The sequence below is a fragment of the Meles meles genome, chromosome 8, assembly GCF_922984935.1.
Source record: "Meles meles chromosome 8, mMelMel3.1 paternal haplotype, whole genome shotgun sequence".
NCBI classification, from domain to species: Eukaryota; Metazoa; Chordata; class Mammalia; order Carnivora; family Mustelidae; genus Meles; species Meles meles.
In genome coordinates, this window is record NC_060073.1 from 19,635,470 (window position 1) to 19,657,029 (window position 21,560).

General features: G+C 39.8%; 1 protein-coding gene across 10 annotated transcripts in view; it reads right to left on the reverse strand.

The window, feature by feature from the left end:
- Positions 1-21,560, reverse strand: part of ATG13 (autophagy related 13) — a 65,348-nt gene that overhangs the window by 12,032 nt on the left and 31,756 nt on the right. For all 10 annotated transcript variants that reach the window (XM_046014952.1, XM_046014946.1, XM_046014953.1 and 7 more), the window contains 9 exons: positions 15,827-15,908; positions 14,778-14,858; positions 14,212-14,331; positions 12,048-12,094; positions 10,744-10,884; positions 4,949-4,989; positions 4,048-4,144; positions 3,611-3,709; positions 2,716-2,809 (listed from right to left, as the gene is read on the reverse strand). In XM_046014952.1, coding sequence (XP_045870908.1) covers positions 2,716-2,809; positions 3,611-3,709; positions 4,048-4,144; positions 4,949-4,989; positions 10,744-10,884; positions 12,048-12,094; positions 14,212-14,331; positions 14,778-14,858; positions 15,827-15,895 — 789 coding nt within the window. In that variant the 5' untranslated portion in view covers positions 15,896-15,908. The remainder of the gene's footprint in view (positions 1-2,715; positions 2,810-3,610; positions 3,710-4,047; positions 4,145-4,948; positions 4,990-10,743; positions 10,885-12,047; positions 12,095-14,211; positions 14,332-14,777; positions 14,859-15,826; positions 15,909-21,560) is intronic.

A 21,560-nucleotide genomic window follows, 5' to 3' on the forward strand; every position in this document is an offset into this window, starting at 1 on the left:
TTGATAAGATCTTGGCATGATCTACTTTCAAACTGTGACAAGACACAGCAGGCAACTGATACCATGAGAAAGACAGGCTCCCCTTACACAGGTCAACCAACTTTGTGCAAACGGGAGATGCAATAACTACTTAACTTCCCCTTACTTTTGGGGTCAGGTCAAATTTCCACTGTACTTGAGAAAGAGACAAACTGATTTGTTAAGCCCCAGCCTCATGACATCCTCGTATCTCCCAAGTCACAACTTCATTTACTGTTCATGCATTTATCACTTCTAAAACAAAACTGGGGTGGGGGGCGCGCCTAGGTGGCTTAGTGGGTTGAGCTTTGGCCTTCGGCTTGGGTTGTGATCTCAGGGTCCTGGGATCGAGCCCCACATTGGGCTCTCTGCTCAGCAGGGAGACTGCTCCTCCCTCTCCCTGCCTCTCTGCCTCCTTATGATCTCTCTCTCTGTCAAATAAATAAAAATCTTAAAAAAACAAAAAACAAAATGGAGGCACCTGAGTGGCTCAGTTGGTTATGCGTCTGCCTTCGGCTCAGGTCATGATCCCAGGGTCCTGGGATGGAGTCCTGCATCAGGCTCCCTGCTGAGCAGAGTCCGCTTCACTCTCCCTCTAAGCCTTGCCCTCCTCATGCTCTCACTCTCTCTCTAATAAAAAAATTTAAAAATAAAACAAAACTTTGTTTTTTTTATTATTTTATTATTTTTATTATTAAAAAATAATCTACTTGCGCTAATGTGCTCTGGTGGTCCTCCCCCCCTTTTAGGGTCAGTACTGTTCTATGTTAGCAAGAGTGCCAGAAGCTGCCCCTTCCCAAAGCAATGGTGCCACTCATGCCTATATACCTTCACCGGGGGAGAGGAGTAACAGATCCCACCTGCCCCCATCCACCCAAACTGTCTCGGCAACTTTATAGCAAGAACCTCCTTAAGAACCTCCTTAACTCTAAATTGGGACAACAGAAATAACAGAGACCCATGGATTTTGTCCTTTCCTTCATACACAGTTTTTTTTTTTTTCAGCTAACTTTTGTGCTTAACTTCTGTTTTTGAGACAGATGAGAACCATAATTTTAATCCAGTATCTCCTAACAACTCAAAATGAAGTAAATTTAAATAATTTTCTTAATTAAAAAACAAAATAAAAATTCATGGGTAGTGAATTAATTTGTTGGGCTCCCAAAGTAAGATGGTTAAAGGGGATAATCTGGGACCAGTTTAGAGGAACACAGAACTGAGTCAGGTCTAGAAGAAACTGTCTAATGTGCAAATCAGAGAGCAAGGGAGTGGTAGAGAGGATGAGCAGGCAGAGCAGGGAGCTGTAGGCCATAAGGTGGGAGATGAATGACTCGGGCTGGAAGGGAAGAAACAGGCCCTGAAATTCAGTCATCTGGCAGCAAACGACTCCTTTGCTAAAGCTGACTTGGTACCACGTACGTTATACAACAATGCCACCCAGGTGCGTCTACCTGGGAAGCTGGGAACTTGTTTGGAGCCTGTATTTCGCTGAAACTGAGTTTGACACTGGAGATGGACTCCAGCAGAAAAGTTAATGGTTTAAAATGTTCAGATTCAGATGCAGATAGCCAGAAATCTGTGTCAACTATGAAGAGACTGCACTGCTGGTTTCTTACTGGCATTCTATGCCAAATAATTACTGGTTCCCTTTGTGCTCCTTCCATTATGAGGAAACATATTAACCACTTCCAAAGTGAAGTAGTCACCAAATTAACAAGAGTAGGATAGAATACCTCTCTGGGATCACAATGCATTTGGAAATCTAGGACTCATCTTCTAGGGAATTTTATGATGTCTCCAGGAATGTAAAGGTTACATGTAATCTTGTGGGTTAAGAATGGTTACAGACTAGGAGTGCCTGGGTGGCTCAGTGAGTTAAAGCCTCTGCCTTTGCCTCTGGTCGTGATCCCAAGGTCCTGGGATCAAGACCCTTATCCGGCTCTCTGCTTGGCGGAGAGGCTGCTTCCCTTCCCCTCTCTCTGCCTGCCTCTCTGCCTACTTGTGATCTCTGTCTGTCAAATAAATAAATAAAAATCTTTTTTTTTAAATTTATTTGACACACAGAGAGAGATCACAAGTAGGCAGAGAGGCAGGCAGAGAGAGAGAGAGAGAGGAGGAAGCAGGCTTCCTGCTGAGCAGAGAGCCCAATGCGGGGCTCGATCCCAGGACCCTGAGATCATGACCTGAGCCGAAGGCAGCGGCTTAACCCACTGAGCCACCCAGGCGCCCCAATAAATAAAAATCTTTAATGAAAGAAAAAAAGAATGGTTCCAGACTAGAGGAGCACCTGGGTGGCTTAGTTAAACATCTGATTCTTGGTTCGGCTCAGGTCACCATCTCAGGGTTGTGAAATGGAGCCCCATGTCGGGCTGCATGCTCAAAACAGAGGCTGCTTCAGATTCTCTCTCCTTCTTCCTCCCCCCTCGGCCTCTGCTCGTGCGCACATGCATGCACGCGTGCGTGCGCGCTCTCTCTCTCAAATAAATAAATAAATAAAATCTTAAAAAAAAAAAAAAGGCATGGTTATAGACTAGAGACATTGCAGTATTCCCTGCTAGATAAGAAGGCTCTACCTCACCCCTCAAAACAACCCCCTGGAAACAATGACCACCACTACCACCACCAAAAGAGACTATCTAAATTCTGACACTATTTCATGTCCATATGTGTACTAAATGACTAGAGCCACCCCCGTACCTGAGACGGAGGAGAGGTGGAGAAAGAGGTTGTACACACTTCTTGAGAATCTTCTACAGAAGGATATGTTACTCCAGTGTCCTCACCAGCAGTTCTATGATGGCGGGAAAATAAATCATGAATTTTATGGTCATAGCAGTCAGTTTCAGAAAAGATACAAAGGGAGGTTTAGATAAAGACGAAAGCTGTGACAAGAGGTGTTTCAGGCAGAGGTCATTACGGCAAAAGAGGCATGTTGAGTCCTTGATAATGTCAGACATACCCAGAAGAAAAAATCTAGAGGCTGACCAAGGCTTTTAACCTAAACATTTTACCTGATATGTCATTTGATAATATTTTCTTAAGCCTGACCAGTGTTGGGACCAAAGAACTATGAGCAATAGAGATGCAGTGAAACAAAGTCTAGACTCCAAAGATGAACCTATCCAACTTCAAAAGTCCTTCACGTAAAGGCAGTATCTTTCCTAATAAACATCTGTTCTGATCTCTACAGAACTGTTTTCTGGGATCTAGGCCTGAAGACATTGGATTCTAATCTATAACTAAACTGTGCCAATGGTGACCATAAAACCATTTAATTTGTGAAGGACATTCTGTTAATTACTGCCACTCTTGTAGTCTCTAAGTAAAATCAAATCGAAAGTCAAATTACTACCGTCAAGATCCAAAAGGCTCAAGAATTTTCTGAGACAGTCTATACATTCCAAAGTTTGGTGTACCTTATAGGCAGGGAGCAGGCAGCAACAGGAAGGGAAGCTAACCACACCACTGCTCTCCATGTGGGGTCCCCAGCACTGCCCCCTGTCCACTGGCGAGAGCTTATGGAGGTGCTCTGTGTGCAAGATGGATGCTTCTCCCTAGCTGCAGTCTGGGAAAGCCCCTACACATTCCTCACCTGTAACTGCACGGGTGCATGGGTGAGGAGCTGGGATAGGGACGGTCCACAAAGTGATCAATGATAATCCCCATGATAGGTGGGGTCCTCTCAAATTGCCTGTAATGCAATAAGCAGATTGCAGTATTTGTTAGAATGTCATGTCACCCCCCCTGAAGTCTTCAGAGGAGCCCTCACCTTAAATCTATTGGAAGGAACCCCTAGTCTTAACTATTACATCCCTAAATATAAACCACAACTCTACACTGATGGCTCCGAGACACTCAGATTCTCCCATCTGGAAACGGGGCTCTTTCTCGAGTTTATTTTCCAGAAGGGCAGATTTCAGCAATGGCAAAGCTGAACTGTGGGCTTAGCCATGGAGTTTGAGGGGACAAACATTAATATCTTGAATATCTTTGGAAGAGTTCTTTTGGATTCCAAGGCTCTCTCCTCACCTGGTAGACATAAATGCCAAGTTAATTCTGTAAGCACATGAAAGAGTGATCGTGCCCACAGGGGTGCCTACTGTCCCAACACGAACTGTCTGGAAACCTAGGAGAAGAAATACATAATTAGCTTTTCCCCAGAGAACACTGACGCTGTCTCCAGTCTGGCTTTCCCTGAATCATTCAGCCTATCATACAATCTCTGGCATTATCTACTCTGCACCATGAGTGTAGCAGCCTTAATTTCCTTTATGTTTATGTGTATGTTTGTGTATATACATAATTTTTAAAATTTATTTTATATTGGACCCAATATTGGAAGAGAAAACGGCATTCTCTTTCCAGATAAACCTACCTTCAAAGAGGCAAAACAACTGTTCTCTTTAGGACTTTAGTCCTAAAGTTTGAGCAAGTCCTAATCAACCCGGCCCCAAGATGTCACGTGCTCTGTGAAACAGAAAAGAGGCCCCGGGGTCTTATCACACGAACCCCTCGGTTTATGTAGACGCAGAGGTGACTGCACTTTGACTCATGCTGCCATCCAGAACTAAGTATAGAAAAGAACCAGGGCCTGGGAGGCATTATTTCCAACAAAGCTTTGCTGGTTTTCTTGGTTTCATTTCCAATTTTTCAAAATTGCTTATGCTCATCAGAAACATTTTAACATGCTCATTATAGAAAATTAGGAAAACAGACAATGGTATCAAAAGTAAGAAAGAATACTGAGTTCCTAGAACTCTGGGCAAAATTATTCAGTCATTCCCTGGTGGCTCTTTGGACCACCTTCCTGTCTTTTCCTTACTTGTATCACACATATGAAAATCACAAGCTACACATTAACAGCCAGCACCCAAGGCCATCTCTGAAGTCAGGAGGGCTGTTAATACTACAAATGCTTTTTGATACATACCTTCTCCTAAGCCATTCAGCTGAACTTCACCAAAATATATCCTTAGGAAAGAAAAAAAAAGAAAAAGAAATCAATGATCCTTTTTTTTCCCCAAGATTTTTTTTTTTCTTATTTGAGAGAGACACAGCGAGTGAACACAAGTGGGGGAGTGGGAGAGGGAGAAGCAGGTTTCCCACGGAGCAGGGAGCCCATTTCGGGGCTTGATCCCAGGACCCTGTGATCATGACCTGAGCTGAAAGCAGATGCTTAATGACTGAGCCACCCAGGAGCCTCAAAATAAATGATTCTTTATTCTAAGGGCCTTACAGACAAAATAACAAACCCTTCATTTCTTTCTTTCTTTTAAAAAAGATTTTATTTACTTATTTGACAGACAGAGAACACAAGTAGGCAGAGAAGCAGGCAGAGAGAGGAGGAAGCAGGCTCCCTGCTGAGCAGAGAGACTGATGCGGGGCTCGATCCCAGGACTCTGGGATCATGACCTGAGCCGAAGGCAGAGGCTTTAACCCACTGAGCCACCCAGGCACCCCACAAACCCTTCATTTCTTATCTGCATGAATACCTCTCCTAATGAAGCAATAATGTTACCACTTCAATGAAGCTGAAGGCATAGGGATATATACGGAAAGAATTGTTGTTGTTGTTTTTTATGACTTTATTTATTTGACAGAGAGCACAAGTAGGCAGAGAGGCAGGCAGAGAGAGTGGGGAGGGGGGAGAAGGAGGCTCCCCACTGAGCAGAGAGCCCGATGTGGGGCTCGATCCCAGGACCCTGAGACCATGACTTGAGCCGAAGCCAGAGGCTTAACCCACTGAGCCATCTAGGTGCCCCTGGAAAGAACTGGTTAAGAAGTAAGAAAAATAATAATAAAGTGGAGTCTGCGTTAGTTTCTTCTTCCTGCTCCTGAAATGTATTCTTAAAGTATACCTCCCAGGGAATAAATAATATAGAAATAAGACTGGCAAACAGATCTCAAACCACTATTAGAAAATACTATTTTTTTTTTAAGATTTTATTTATTTATTTGATAGAGATCACAAGCAGGCAGAGGCAGGCAGAGAGAGAGAGGGGGAAGCAGGCTCCCTGCTGAGCAGAGAGCCCGATGTGGGGCTCGATCCCAGGACCCTGAGATCATGATCTGATAAAAAGCCGGAGGCTTTGCCCACTGAGCCACCCAGGCACTCCAAAATACTATGTATTTTTTTTTTAAAGATTTTATTTATTTATTTGACAGACAGAGAGCACAAGTAGGCAGAGAGGCAGGCAGAGAGATAGAGGAAGGGAAGCAGGCTCTCCACTGAGCAGAGAGCCCAACGCGGGGCTCGATCCCAGGACGCTGGGATCATGACCCGAGCCGAAGGCAGAGGCTTTAACCCACTGAGCCACCCAGGTGCCCCTACTATGTATTTTTTGAGGTATATTTAACATACAAAATTATATTAGCTTCAGATGTACAAGATTCAGTATTTGTTTATATTACAAATTGACCATCACAGTTATGTCCAGTTAACAGCCATCACTATACATACAGAATTTTTTCTTGGGATTAGAACATTTAAGATCTCCTTTCTTAAGGAGATCCCTCTTACACTGCTGGTGGGAATGCAAACTGGTGCAGCCACTCTGGAGAACACTATGGAGGTTCCTCAAAAGTTAAAAATAGCTGTTCAACCGACCAACTGCACTACTAGATATTTTTTCCAAAGGATACAAAAATACTGATTCGAAGGGGCACATGCACCCTAATGTTTTTGGCAGCATTATCAATAACAGCCAAATTATGGAAAGAGCCCCCATGTCCATCAGCTGATAAATGGATAAAGAAAATGTAATATATATTTATTTCCATTATATACTCCATATATATATTCCATATATATATAAAAGAATATTACTCAGCCATCACAAACAATGAAATCTTGCCATTTGCGATGATGTGACTGGAACTAGAGTGTAATTTGCGAAGTGTTCAGAAGTCAGTCAGAGAAAAACAAATGCCATACGATTTCACTCATATATGGAATTTAAAGAAACAATACAGATGAAAATAGGGGAAGGGAATGAAAAATAAAAGAGGATAAAAACAGAGAGATAGGCAAACCATAAGAGACTATTAACTAAAGAGAATACACCGAGGGTTGATGGAAGGGAAGTGAGTGGGGGGATGGGTTAAATGGGTGATGGGCATTAAGGAAGGCACTTGTGATGACCACTGGGTGTTGTATGGCAACTTTCAAATATGCAATAGAAGGTACCATATTTTGAGAGTGGTCTTCAATTAGGGGAGCTCTCCATGCTTGTCAAAAGTCATTCCAAAGTAAACTAGTTAAAAAATTCGAAAATCTTTTCCAATATAGAAGAATTACACAAGACTATTTATTCTGAAAATACAAAAATATAAGCACCGTAGGACCTTTCTCTGAATTTCCCTGGGAAGGGCAGTCTATATTAGCTATAGGTCTGAACTATAAAACATGACAAACTACACTATAAAACACTGTTATACTATCCTAGTAATATGGTTAAAATTAAATGGCTTTGTTCAACTAAAAACTAAGCTCCAACAATATACAAAGCCCTATGGTTAGGTGTTAGGCATGAGATATGAATAAGCTAGGGAGGAGATTCAGGGTAAATCTGAAACCCAGGTTTCACAAATTATAATCTGGTATGAGAGAAAAGAAACGTGTTTAATTTCTGAAATACATGCACAAAAGGGACAGATGCCATAAAGCAGGGGTCAGCAAATTTTTGTGAAAAGGGTCTGATATTTAAGGCTGGCAGGCTATGCAGTCTGAGACAGACTACTCAGTGTTGCTGTTGTCCTGCAAAAGTAGCCACTGATGATACATAAATGAAGGGGGAGGCTGTGTTCTGAAATTACTTCATTTAGGGGTACCTGGCTGGCTCAGTCAGAAGAGTGTGAGACTCCTGACCTTGGGGTCATGAGATGAAGCCCCATGTTGAGTGCAGAGATTACTAAAAAAAATAAACTTAAGAAAAATAATAAAATAACTTTGTTTATAAAAATAAGCAGATGGTCTGCTGGCCATAGTTTGATGACTCCTGCTATAACATAACATAGGAATGATGTCAATAAAAAGCTGCCAAAAGACATTCTGTTGCAACCTTTGGTGGCTCAGCCGGTTGAGCATCCAACTCTTGATTTCGGCTCAGGTTGTGATTTCGGGTTCTGGAATTGAGCCCCGCGTCAGGCTCCCTGGTCACTGGGGAAGACTGCTTGTCTCTCTCTCATTCTCCCTCTGCCCTTTCACCTGCTCATGATCTCTCTCTCAAATAAATAAATAAAATCCTTTTTTAAAAAAAGCTCAGTACTCATTTGAATATTGGTAATTGGTACAGTGCTTATCTAACCACCTTCTTGGCTATATCCTTTATGACATTCAGGTGCTAAGCAAAAGTTTTCTTCACAGGTAGTAGGCAGACAGCAATTAATTTTAATTCAGTCTTAATGAACAACAAATTCAGAATGAATTTTTATAACGATGTAATTATACAGTGACATGATTAAATTTACTAAGTCAGGGGGAAATGATAATATAGCTTAGAAAAAAATACAAATCAGAAAGCTATTCTTTAATGGTATAAGGCTATACTGTTAACCTGTTAACGACTGTATAGGGGCGCCTGGGTGGCCCAGTCAGTTAAGCATCTGCCTTCGGCTCAGGTCATGATCTTGGGATCCTGGGATCGAGCTCCCTATCAGATTCCCTGCTCATCAGGTAGCCTGCTTTTCCCTCTCCCTTTGCCCCTCCCCCGACTTGTGCATATGTGTTCTCTCTCTCTTGCTGACAAATAAATAAAAAAATCTTTAAAAAAAAACACACCACAACAGTATAAAAAAGGGGATGGGGCAAATCTACCTGAGATCACACACTTCTCTATGGTTTAAACCATATTATTTGTATCCAAAAGCACTCCTAAATAATAAGCAGTGAGCAATAAATCCTGCCTTACTCCAGAGATACAGAATAAAGCTTTAAACATTGGTAATGAAAGGACCAAAATCCTAGTTAATTAAGCTGATGACTAGTAGTGTAGTATGGTTACTTACAAAAGAACCAAAACGAAGGGGGCTTGGTATAGGTAGGTGAGAAGAAAGAGTTAGAAGTGATCTTTCATTATAAACATATATTTTTAAAGATTTTATTTATTTGTTAAGAGATAGAGAAAGCACACCCATAAGCAGGGAGAGTGGCAGACCGAGGAAGAAGCAGGCTCCCCAGCAAGCAAGGAGTCAATGTGGGTCTCAAGCTGAGGGCCCTGGGATCATGACTCAAGCTGAAGGCGGACGCTTAACTGACTGAGCCCCACCTAAGCATCCCTCTTTTGCTGTATTTGAATAAAGGTCTAGTAATTTTCAATTGGAATACTCAAGTTGAAACCTGAAGACTACAGAGAAGACAACAAAAATATTTTGAATATTTGGAAAAATAGGGGCACCTGGGTGGCTCAGTGGGTTAAGCCTTTGCCTTCAGCTCGGGTCGTGATCTCAGGGTCCAGGGATCGAGTCCCAAGTCGAGCTCTCTGCTCAGCAGGGAGCCTGCTTCCCCCAACCCCTGCCTTTGCCTGCCTCTCTGCCTTCTTGTGATCTCTATCTGTCAAATAAATAAATAAAATCTTAGGAAAAAAAAAAAGATTTGGAAAAATAAACAAACATGGGTAGGGTTGCTAGATTACTGCTAAGAAAATTTAAGAATGACTTGATAACTACTCTTGGTAGTAGACTATTTAGCTTAACTAGTTAAGGCTCTAATTCTTAGTCTTTCCATCCTGCTATACTAATTTCTCCTCACAATTAGCTCTATACCTATAAGCCAAAGGCTAAAGCCAGTAGCTCATCACTAACATGAAAAAAGTCTTGGGTGATCTGGGAACTCCTGGCTTTCCACGTGTTGCTCTCACACTTTCCTACTTATCTTCTATACCACCACTAGGGTCCATTTGACAAACTGAGCACAGCTCATATCCCATCTCTGACTTCTATGCCTTGCCATCTGTCGCACTCCCCACTTGGAATGATCATTCTCCCTCACTTCTACCAGCTGAAATTCTCTCTGCCTCAAAGTCTAGCTTGAATCCCACTTCCTCCAGGAAGTCTGTCTGGTTTCCCCACCCAGAACAAACTTTCCCTCCCTGTGTTCTCCTAGTACTTTTCTACTGATACTCCTATGTCGTCTTCCAATCCTGCTTTTTATTATAATTATGCATGTGCCAAACTGTCTCCCCCAATAGATATGCCCCTATGGGGTAGGGCCTCTGTACAGTTCTTTCTTGGGCCCAGCACAATGCTCACACTAAAAAGGCACTGGATAAATACATGTTGAGGTGAACCACTCCAAGGAAAATACTCAAAGAATCACTGAGAAGTTCTTTATATCCACAGACAACTATCAACAAATTGAATTTGAAAGTCTGTTAGACAGGTTTTAATTTAACTCTGAAATACAGAAGGCTGTGGTATTTTCCCAGGATAACCTGGTTTTTAAAGTCTTAAAGCTCCTTTTTCAGCTTTGAGACCTGTATCACTACAACCTCAAAATCCATTCCACAGGAATCAGTGACTGTACACAGAACAAAAGGACAAAGAACCTGGTAGCTTCGCAAAGTTGAAGTTCACAAAGGAGGAAGGATAGACAATCATAGTAAAGCTATAGCATCAACTATCCTACCAATCATCTGTCCAAAATTATTCACAGAATACTCCTATACCAGTCAATGTGCCAAGTGGCAAGGCTAACGAGTGAATCAGGAAGGTGACTATGTTGTTTACCTGTACAATATGACATATTCATGCCCCTGTTTTCTGGAGAGTCTGTAAGCTGGTGTCACCCTAGTTATGGCAAGGAGGGACTTCAGCAGCAGCGACAGTCTGTTGTACACTGTGTAGGAAACTTTAATCTCTTTATCACACCTGAGGAGCACACAGACACAATCAGCATTAGCCTACTCAACTCACATAAAACCAAGAGCAGAAATGCAACGGATATAGAGGTGTTATGTTCTGTCTAGTGACTGAGATTCATCTGTTAGCATTATTCATGAATTCTGATAGAATATAACCTGCTTTGCAGTCCACATTAACACCTTTCACAGAGTATGACAGTCAACATAGATGACTGCAAATTAAGTGTGGGAACTGCAGAAGATTAAATTTATCACGAAAACATGTTCTGAACTAAATGTGTAATTAGAGGTTTTTGTCAGTTTATCAAGAGATTATTGAGGTAAGCAAAAGTTTTACTTTTCTGTGCTCTAGAACCAGGTAGTAGATAACAAAAGGCACCTAATGTTTTTTTCTAGCTTTGAAGCTGTTATCTAAGAAATAAAGCTACACACTCAAGAACAGTAATTCAACATTGCAATTATATTAATGGAAGTGCAAATAATTTCAAAATAGTATCTTATGAGCTTTCTACCTCTATATATCTAATAGGAAATCTGGAGAAAAGTCTGTTTGGTACTAAAATTTTAGACGATACCTGGCAATTGCTTTCTCCTTAGGAAAGAAAAACAATACCCACAACCCAGACTTATTATTAAGATTTTTCTTTTGATGTGTTGCTATTTCCTCCATTTGCCTATACACTGTTCATGAAAACTGAAGCTTCAGGCAGGAAGTAAGCTAATCTGCCTTGAAAGAAGAAAATGGAGAGGGAAAATAACATGCATTTCCAATCTATGACAAACACAGCATGTAAAAAGGAGTAGTGAAGGGGAATCGTATTGGATGTCTGCCATACAGAAAACAGACAACACAGAGCAGTCAAGTTACAAGAACTCGCAAGGGATTTAATCAGAGAACTATTTGTACTCTGGGAAAACAACAAATCCTTTTCAGTCTTTTCTCTGCTCTTTTCCCTGTGGTGTCTAAGTTTCGGTGGACTGACACTCCCGCTGAAGGTCATCTCTGTGCCTGGGCTGGAAGCCAAGCATGAAGCAAATTGTAGCAAAGACCTACTGGCTTTGTTAAGTGGGAAGAACACCCTCCATGACTGATAACAAAAGCCCTGCTTTCCCCGTGTCATTTTTTATCCTCAGCTACCACAACCACAGACCCTAAGACAGAGCACTTACTTTTCATTCATTTCAAGACACCAAATTTCTAGCTCCATGGAATCTCCCTGTAGATGGGACAATTGAAAAATACTTGTTTTAATTATTTCTTTTATTATAAAGCACTGTACCATCACTATAAAAATACTTAAAAGAATAAAGGGAAAAAAATCAATTTATAAACTCATCAGTCACTTTAATAAATAACATGAGGGGTTCTTGGCTGGCTTAGTCGGAAGAGCATGCAGCTCTTGATCCCGGGGTCATGCATTAAGACCCATATTGAGTCTAACAATACTTAAATAAATAAACCTAAAAAAATTTTTTTTAATGTGAGATTATACTGTATGTTATTTTTATCACTTTCCCATTAATAAACACAACAGGAAGTTTTCCTTAGAGTAAAATTCTACACCATTTTTAATGGTTGCATAGTATTCTACCCTATGACCATCATTTCATCCAGTTCCCCCAATACATGGACATATAGGTTGCTCCTAATTTTTTACTACCACAAACATGACTCTGATAAATAGCCTTGAGATTAAAACTTTGTCCTTGCCCTAAATTAATTTCTTAAGATAAATTTCCAGAATTAGCATTGTTAAACAGTACTCATGCTTCAAAGACGTTTGCTATGTATATCCAAATTACTCTTCAGAAAGGCCAACACTTCAGATGATGGAGAGAGCCTTTCCCTCCAATTCTATAGGAGATATTTTTAGGTGACACCCACTGTTAAGGAATACCTTAACAAGCTCCTCACTTAAAAATCTTTTTAGCTCTGTAATGTCTTTAGCCAAACTGTTCAGTCTTTCTCTGGTACTCTGAACAGACTTAGTCCAGTGGGTGGGAAAGAAAAACAGAAACCAGAGCCAGAATCCCTCAACCCTGTAACACTCCTGTGTACCACTTAGTAAGAAGGACAGTCATACTTTTGAACACAAGTAACCTTATTACCAATCAACTGGAAGAGGGCTATTCTTTTAGATTTGGGAGTAACCCTGGGTTAGTTTGTGGAATACAGAATTTACTAGTTCTGGATAAAATTTAAATATGTATCTTTAAGGCATCTTTTTCATCATACTGTCATTTTTAAATGATGTGATAAATTTTGGATTTCCCCTGCTCCCCAAAGTCAAGGGAGGATGAATAGCAGAAGTCTCCAAGACAAGTTGGTGTGGTTTGTCTAGGATAATCGGAATATTTTATACTCAGATTTCACCTGGGAAAGGACAGAGTTCTTCTAGGGATTCTATGGATCCCTATGGATCACTAAAAAAAATGATTCATAGTATAAATTGGCAATACAATAAAGAAGAATAGGAAGTTTTGTTTTTTGGGGGGCTAAAGTTTCCACAGAACAAGTATCGATATCATTCATTCAACAAACTTCATCAAGAGTGCCATCCAAGCACTGTGCTAGGCTCAAGAGATGATTATTTATTTATATATCCTGCCTCATTTCAAAAAGAATCTGAACACCGACAAAAATAAATAGATGTAGTATAACTGCTGACCTCAAGAATAAAAGTGTAAAGTATGAACAGGAACATGGAATGATCGCTACTGTAAGTTATGCTAGGTACTTTACAGATAAAGATTAAATGAGAAAATGTAAAAACCCCATGAAGTGTCATGTTAGTTTGGTGGTGGGGGTGGGGGTGGGGTTAGGTAATTTGGCCAAAGTTACTCAGCTAGGATCTGAACTTGGGTCTGTGCAGCTCCAAACTCCAACTGCCTTTTATTATACCACCCTAGCATCACAATCTTATAATGGAAATAAATCAATAAACACATAAGTAACAGTATCTGCCTTGATCCTGATGTGAAAAAAGTAAAAACACATCTAAAAAAAATCACAATACACCAAGTTGTATTTTAGAAACAACGTAAACAAAGCATATGGTAAGTCTAAGGAAAGTAGTTACCTCTCCCACTAGAAAGGGGATTTCAAGAGCACATGAGTCTTGAAGGATTAAGTAGAAACATTTCATACATAGTTGACATATAAGGAGGACAAAAAGCCAATTTCAAGTGTTTGGGAGAATAAATACAAAAAGCATGACCTCCTCAGAGAACGCTAAGTTCAGAGAGGGAGGAGGCAGCAATGAAGTTGAATTGGAACCAGGGTGTGAAGAGCTTTGAGTGCCAAATGAACACACCACTCTGGCCATAACCTTACCTCAGAAGTCTTGAGTGAGATCTCCACACACATCGATCTCCCGACAGCAGGCAACTGTCCTGCCAGTGCCTTTTTTGCTTCATGTGTAACCTCTGGGATGTCTTTGATTGCTAAATTGAACTAGAAAACAAAAGGGACTTTTGTTAAACACTCACAAGGCACATTACGGGAACATAAAGCAGTGAGATGGTTATGCTGGGTAATGCAGGCATGGCTTTGAGTGATGAAGGACACCCATTCATTTCTCCCTTGCCCAGGAAAGATATCCTGCATCAAAGCCCCAAAACTCAGGTTGAAAGAGGTAATGACTTATTATAAAAATCAGTCAACAAGGTATTTTTCTGAAGACTAAATTTTTCCCTGACTGCAGAAGAAAGATGAGAATCATATAAATCTAGGGCTAACATTTGATGAAGAATATACTTTCCAAGTGAATGAATCAAATGGAATTAGATATATTAATGTTTTGATTTAGTAATACTATAAACTGTATTCTTTGCAACTGCACTATGTACAATACCTGATGACAAACACGCCTTCAAAAAAACAAAAAACAGGAACTTTACCCAATCTGAACCCGTTGGGGATGAAGATGAACGAGTGCAAATCTTCTCGCCAAGTCGAGCCTGGACAATCACTTGGACAGTCTAAAAAAAAAGCAAACAAACAAGAAAAAAAATCAATGATGAAGAGTCTTAAATTGATCTGACTCACAATCAGGGTTAACACCCCCTGAATGCAGGGTTAAAAAGATGCCAATGATCATAACATCACTTTAGGAAATGATAGGATTTTAAAATTCAAGAACATATTAAAAAAATCATGACACAAAAATAATACTGTAAATATTCCCGAGGGCATAATGTCAACTGATTGGAGGAATTTTAGTTTAAGGCTTGGGATCTATAATATTCTCACATGGCAGAAGGAAATTTGCACATGGTAGCTCTGACTTTCATAAAGAAACAAGTCCAACCGTAGGTTTAAATATTCACTGCCGTACACTTATGTAATCATAGTAGATTTAAACCAAGGATTCCACAATTATTCATATCATTTGGCCCATATGGCAAAAGTCTCCCAACTAATTTTACAACCAGAATCTACTGCATGGATTGTTTTTTACATGGCAATCATGAGAAGGAGTGATAGAGGTGGAAATGATTTTTAGATTTAAGAAAATTTAACTTCTCAAGCATTCAAAATTCAGTTTTAATTCCTCATTTACCCAGAAGGGAACAATAAATGGAAGTCAGACATTTCAGAGTTAGTTGATGCTTTGGGAAGGATGCCTGAAATGCTGTCCATTCCAGTCCACTGTCTTTGTTCCCACCCCAAGGGAACATACTGTGCCAATAACCTGGCATAATAGTTTGACATTTCTGCAAACAGCCTTGCAAAAAAAATTTTTTTTGAACAAGTAGCTGTGGAAAATTGGAAGCTACTTTTTAGTTACACCCCCAGTACCGCCCCCAAACTTCACAGTTTGGTTTACAACAGACAGAAGTATCCCTTAAAATGGGCAAGCTGCAAGCTGTTATTCTATATTTCCAAAAAGGGAGAAGCACGGAAGTTATTTCTAACAGTTCTGAGCTCAAGAGAATAGATATATTACCTTGAGGGCAAAAAATTTAATAAACTTGTCCAGGTCCTTTCTGTCCTGGGAATTGAGATCAGTTTCCATTGCCTATAGGAATCTAAAACAGGAAAAAAAAAAAGTGTTGAAAAATGTGACTAATATCTTTTAAATTCAAAGCATACAGAGATGGTATTGTCTAGCTGTGCAAACAGTCATGTGGGAGGGAAAAAAATTTCTCCCTAAGATACCAAAGTGAAAAAATATTAAGATAGTATCTTTTGAGGAAAATAAATTCCTCACAAAGAAAATCTAGGCTGTAAAATTTAATTCCCATTCCGGAATGGAAAAAAAGAATACTTCCTTAACACACACACGCAAGAAAAGAACCAAAGTCTAGGGACCTGAACAACGGATGAGGACAAGCCATTTTACCTGCATCTGAAACTTTAAGCTTTAACGATAATTTATCTATCAAAAAAAGTTCTATTACCCACCATACTGAGGACTAAATTTCTAACAATACAAAAACTCTGTTAAAACATAAAATGAGGGGTGGCTCAGTCAGTTAAACGTCTGACTCTTGATTTTGGCTCAGGGCATGATCTCAGGGTGGTGAGATTGAGCGCTGTGTGGCTCCTCGAGAGCTGGATTCTGCTTGGTGTTCTTTCTCCCTTTCCCCTTCCCCTGCTCACACATGCTCTTGCTCTCTCTCCCGCTCGCTCTCTCTCCAATAAATAAACAAAATCTTAGAAAGACATAAAATAAGATCATTTGTATTCCTTCAGAAGGGCACTAAATCAATTTAACTTTGGGGACCCCTTCTGAGGATCTCGTAACAAGACAAGCCCTTTCTCTAGAAAAATGCACACATATAGAAATGTTTGGATATAACTTCGGGGGCTTCATGGATTTCATGGAGTACATCACAGCTCCTCAGGCTGAAATGGTTTCAGGTAGGGCTGGTATGAGGAAGCAAAAACATTTAGGGAGAGAAGAACACGAAGAGTATCAGCAACAGAGAGCAAAATGGATTTGGAGCTATTAAGTTTTTTAGAGAACTATGTATGGACAGGGAGATAGTATGGCTGGTTGGGGCCAGATCATGAGAATCTTGAATGCAATGCAAGCCTAATACAACAGAAATGGGAGCTCCTTCGAGATCTTTTATTTTTTTTATTTTTTTTTATTTTACCCTTTTTATTTATTTATTTTTTTTCAGCGTAACAGTATTCATTCTTTTTGCACAACACCCAGTGCTCCATGCAAAACGTGCCCTCCCCATCACCCACCACCTGTTCCCCCAACCTCCCACCCCTGACCCTTCAAAACCCTCAGGTTGTTTTTCAGAGTCCATAGTCTCTTATGGTTCGCCTTCCTTCGAGATCTTTGAGGAAAGGAATTAACACAATCAGAGTGCTAGCGTCATCTGAATGGTGCTTTGCTAGAAAGAGCTTTGCTAGTGTATTGTAGAACAGTTTTGAGTATGAAAAGCAGGGAGACCAGTTAAGTCCTTGGCAATAATGCAGGCTTGTGGTCAAGGCTAAAACTCTAGTACAGTTATGGTTTGGAGATAGTATGGGTGGGAGATATTTTAAAGGAAGAGCTGATGGGATTTAAGGACTGACTACAAAAAATTTAACAGGGTTTCAGTTAACAATAAACAGGAAGCTAGTTTTAAGGAAAGGTATAAACAGAAAAGAGCTGAAACTGGAAATTTTAAAAACTGAGATATAATACCATACACAAAAATAAATTCAAAATGGATGAAACACCTAAATGTGAAAAAGGAAAACCATCAAAATCCTAGAGAACACAGGCAGCAACCTCTTTGACATCAGCCATAGCAACTTCTTACTACATTTGTCTCCCAAGCTGAGGAAAGGGAAGCAAAAGTAAAAATGAACTATTGGGACTTTATCAGGATAAAAATCTGTACAACCAAAGAAAAAAAATCAAAACTAAAAGGCAACCTATAGAATGGGAGAAGACATTTGCAAATGACATATATGATAAAAGGTTAGTATCCAAAATCTATAAAGAACTTACCAAATTCAACATCCAAAACACAAATAATCCAGTTAAGAAATGGGCAGAAGACATGAATAGACATACAGTTTTTTCCAAAGAAGACATACAGTTGGCCAACACACACATGGAGTATGCTCAACTTCACTCATCATCAAGGAAAAACGAACCAAACCTACAATAAGATACCACCTCACACCTGTCAGAATGGCTAAAATCAACAACACAAAAAACCTAACAGGTGTTGGTGAGAATGTGGAAAAGGGTGAACCTTCTTACACTGTTGGTAGGAATGCAAATTGGTACAACCACTCTTGAAAACACTATGAAGGGTCCTCAAAAAGTTAAAAATAGAACTCCCCATGATCCAGCAATTCCACTACTAGGTGTTTACCCAAACGATACAAAAATACTGATTCGAAGGGATATATGCATTCCAATGTTTATATCAGCACTATCAACAATACCCAAATTATGGAAAGAGCCCAAATACCCATCAACAGATGGATAAAGAACTTGTGATGTATATATACATATATATGCACACACACACACACACACACACACACACACACAAATAGAATACTGCTCAGCCATCAAAAAGAATGAAATCTTGCAGGACGTTTGGGTGGTTCAGTTGGTTAAGTGTTTGCCTTTGGCTCAGGTCATGATCAAAGGGTCCTGCGATTGAGTCCCACATAAGGCTCCTTGCTCAGGAGGGAGCCTGCTTCTGCTTCTCCCTCTCCCTCCCCCTGCCATGCTCTCACTCTGACCAAAAAAAAAAAAAAAAGGATGAAATTTTGTTATTTGCAACGATGTGGATGGGAAGAGTGTATTCTGCTAAGTGAAATAAGTCAGTCAAAAAGGACAAATACCAAACAATTTCACTCATGTAGAATTTAAGAAATGGAACAAATGAACACGGGGGGAAAAAGACAAAGGCAAATCATAAAACAGAACTATAGAGAACAAACTGAGGGTTGCTGGAGGAGATGTGGATGGGGGATGGATTAAATGGGTGGTAAGAATTAAAGAGGGCACTTGTGATGAGCACTGGGACATATAAGTGATGGAATCACTAAATTCTACTCCTAAAGCTCATACTATACTATATGTTAACTGGAATTTAAATAAAAACTTAAAAGTATAAAAAAGAAAAAGAAAAAGAAATAAAAATGGGGTACAACTTACATGCAGTGAAATGTACAAATCTTGGGTATACAGCTCAATAAATATCTTATTGGTTTCATTTCTATTTCAATAGATACTTTGTTTGTACACATCCATATAATCACAATTCAGATCAAGTTACAGAAGATTTCTAATAGTTCAGAGGGTTCCCTTGTGTCCCCTCAAGAAAAAGTAACCATTATTCTCACTTCTATCATCATGGATCAGTTTTATCTATTCTTACAAATCATTCCATTTAAATAAATGGAATCGAACAATATTAACTCTTTTGTGGGTAGCTTCCTTTATTCAAGTCATGCCTGTAAAAATCATAATACTGCATGTGGAACTTTATTCTTTTTTTCATTGCCATGTAGCACTCCACTTTACAAATACACCACGAACTGTTTATAAATTCCAGCAGATAACCATTTGGGTTGCTTCCTGGTTTTGGCTATTGTATTTTTACACAAATCTTTTGGTGGATATAAACACTCCTCTCCATCAGCTGTAAGCCCAGCATTATTAATGTTGGGTCACAAAGTGTTAAGTACCTAGTTTTACCAGGCATGGACAGTTTTCCAGAATCTGTACCGACGTACATGCCCATCAGCAGTATATGAGGGTTCCAGCTGCTCCACAGGTATACCACTACTTGGTACTACTGATTCTTAAATTTTAGCCATCCTGGTAGAGGTGCGGTAGTATCTCATTTAATCTGTATTAGACGATTAGTGTTTAAATTAGTGACTAAATGAACACTGGATTCCCCCTATTAGCATCTTTTCATATGCTTATTGGCTATTTGGAAATCCTCTTCAATGAAGTTCTAGTTCATTTTGCCCAATTAAAAATTAGGTTATCTTTTTTTACTAAACTATCAAAGTTTCTAAAATATATATATATATATAGTGGATATAAGTACTTTGTTGGATATGCACTATAAATATCTTCTCCCAGTTTGTGTCTTGCCTTTCTTACAGCATCTGTTTCTTTTCATGAGAGTCTGAATATACTAATGGACAAAGGCCAGACTACTGTATCAAAATAGAGCTCTGACCCACAACCTGCAGGAACCAGCCCAGGAAGGAAGTGAAACTAACATCTCCATTATCTAGCCCAAGAAGTCAACATACTATCTACAGTAATCAGTCAAGGAAGTCAAACTATCTCTAGCAACTAACTAGTCTAGGAAGCCAACAGTAACCCTAAAAAACTGACCCCACAGAGTCAAGACTTGAGTAATAACCCCAAATTACCTCCCCTAATTTTCTTCCCTAGTTCCAACTTAGGACCAACCACAGAAAGCTAAATATATATACCTAAACAACCACATAGGATGCCTCCACTTGGAGTTAGGCTGCCTAGAGCTTTCCCACGCCAATAACCCCAAATCAGGACATATCTGAAGTTCTTCCTTTCCTCCACTATAAAGCTTGCCACTGGTTTACCTGCCTTTGAGTCTTTGCCAATGCGAGTGATGGCAGCTAACTCCCCTGCTATGACAAGCTCTGATTAAAAAAGCCTTCACCCATTCTCATTTTTGTGTTTATTTCCACATTAAAAACAGCCTTGCTGAGGTATAACTGACAATAAAAAATATATTGGAAGTGCAAGGCATAGTAAGTTTTTTTTTTTAGATTTTATTTGAGAGCAAGTGAGCATAGTGGCAGGGGAGCAGAGAGAGGACAAGCAAACTCCACACTAACCGCAGAGCCTGACTCAGAGCTCAGTCCAACAACCCTGAGATCATGACCTGAACAGAAATAAAGAGCCAGACGCTTAACTAACTGACCCACCCAGATGCTCCAAGTTGCTGTAAGTTGTGACATCTATTTATAACTGTAAAACCATTACCACAAAATATCCCCGTTGAATCTCTCCTTCCAGTACCTCCTCAATGCCTCATCCTTGGGCAACCATTGCCCTGCTTTCTATCACCATAGATACCTACCTGCATTGTCTAGAGTTTTAGATAAATGAAATCAGACAGTATGTACTCTTTGGCTTCTTTCACTTAGCATAATTATTTTGAGGTTCATCAATGTTGTGTTCTATGTTCATAGTTCATTTGTTAGTATTGCTGAGTAATAGCCTCTTATGGAGCCTTTTGATTAACAGAGGTTCTTAATTATAGTAAGTCAAATTTCTCAACTTTTTTTTAGCACTTCTTTGTGCTCTGTTGAAAAAATTTTTTGCTGATCTCAAAGTCATGAAAATCTTCTTCATTTTCTTCTAAAAATGTTATTGTTTACCTTTCATGTTTACATTCATGATCCATCATAAATTAATTTTTTTTAAAGATTTTTATTTATTTGACAGAGAGAAATCACAACTAGGCAGAGAGGCAGGCAGAGAGAGAGAGAGAGGGAAGCAGGCTCCCTGCTGAGCAGAGAACCCGATGCGGAACTCGATCCCAGGACCCTGAGATCATGACCTGAGCCGAAGGCAGTGGCTTAACCCACTGAGCCACCCAGGCACCCCCATCATAAATTAATTTTTCCTGTGGTAGAAGTTTGGGGTCAAGGTTCATTATTTTTTGACCATCAGTTCAGATTACTTAATAGGTCAAATC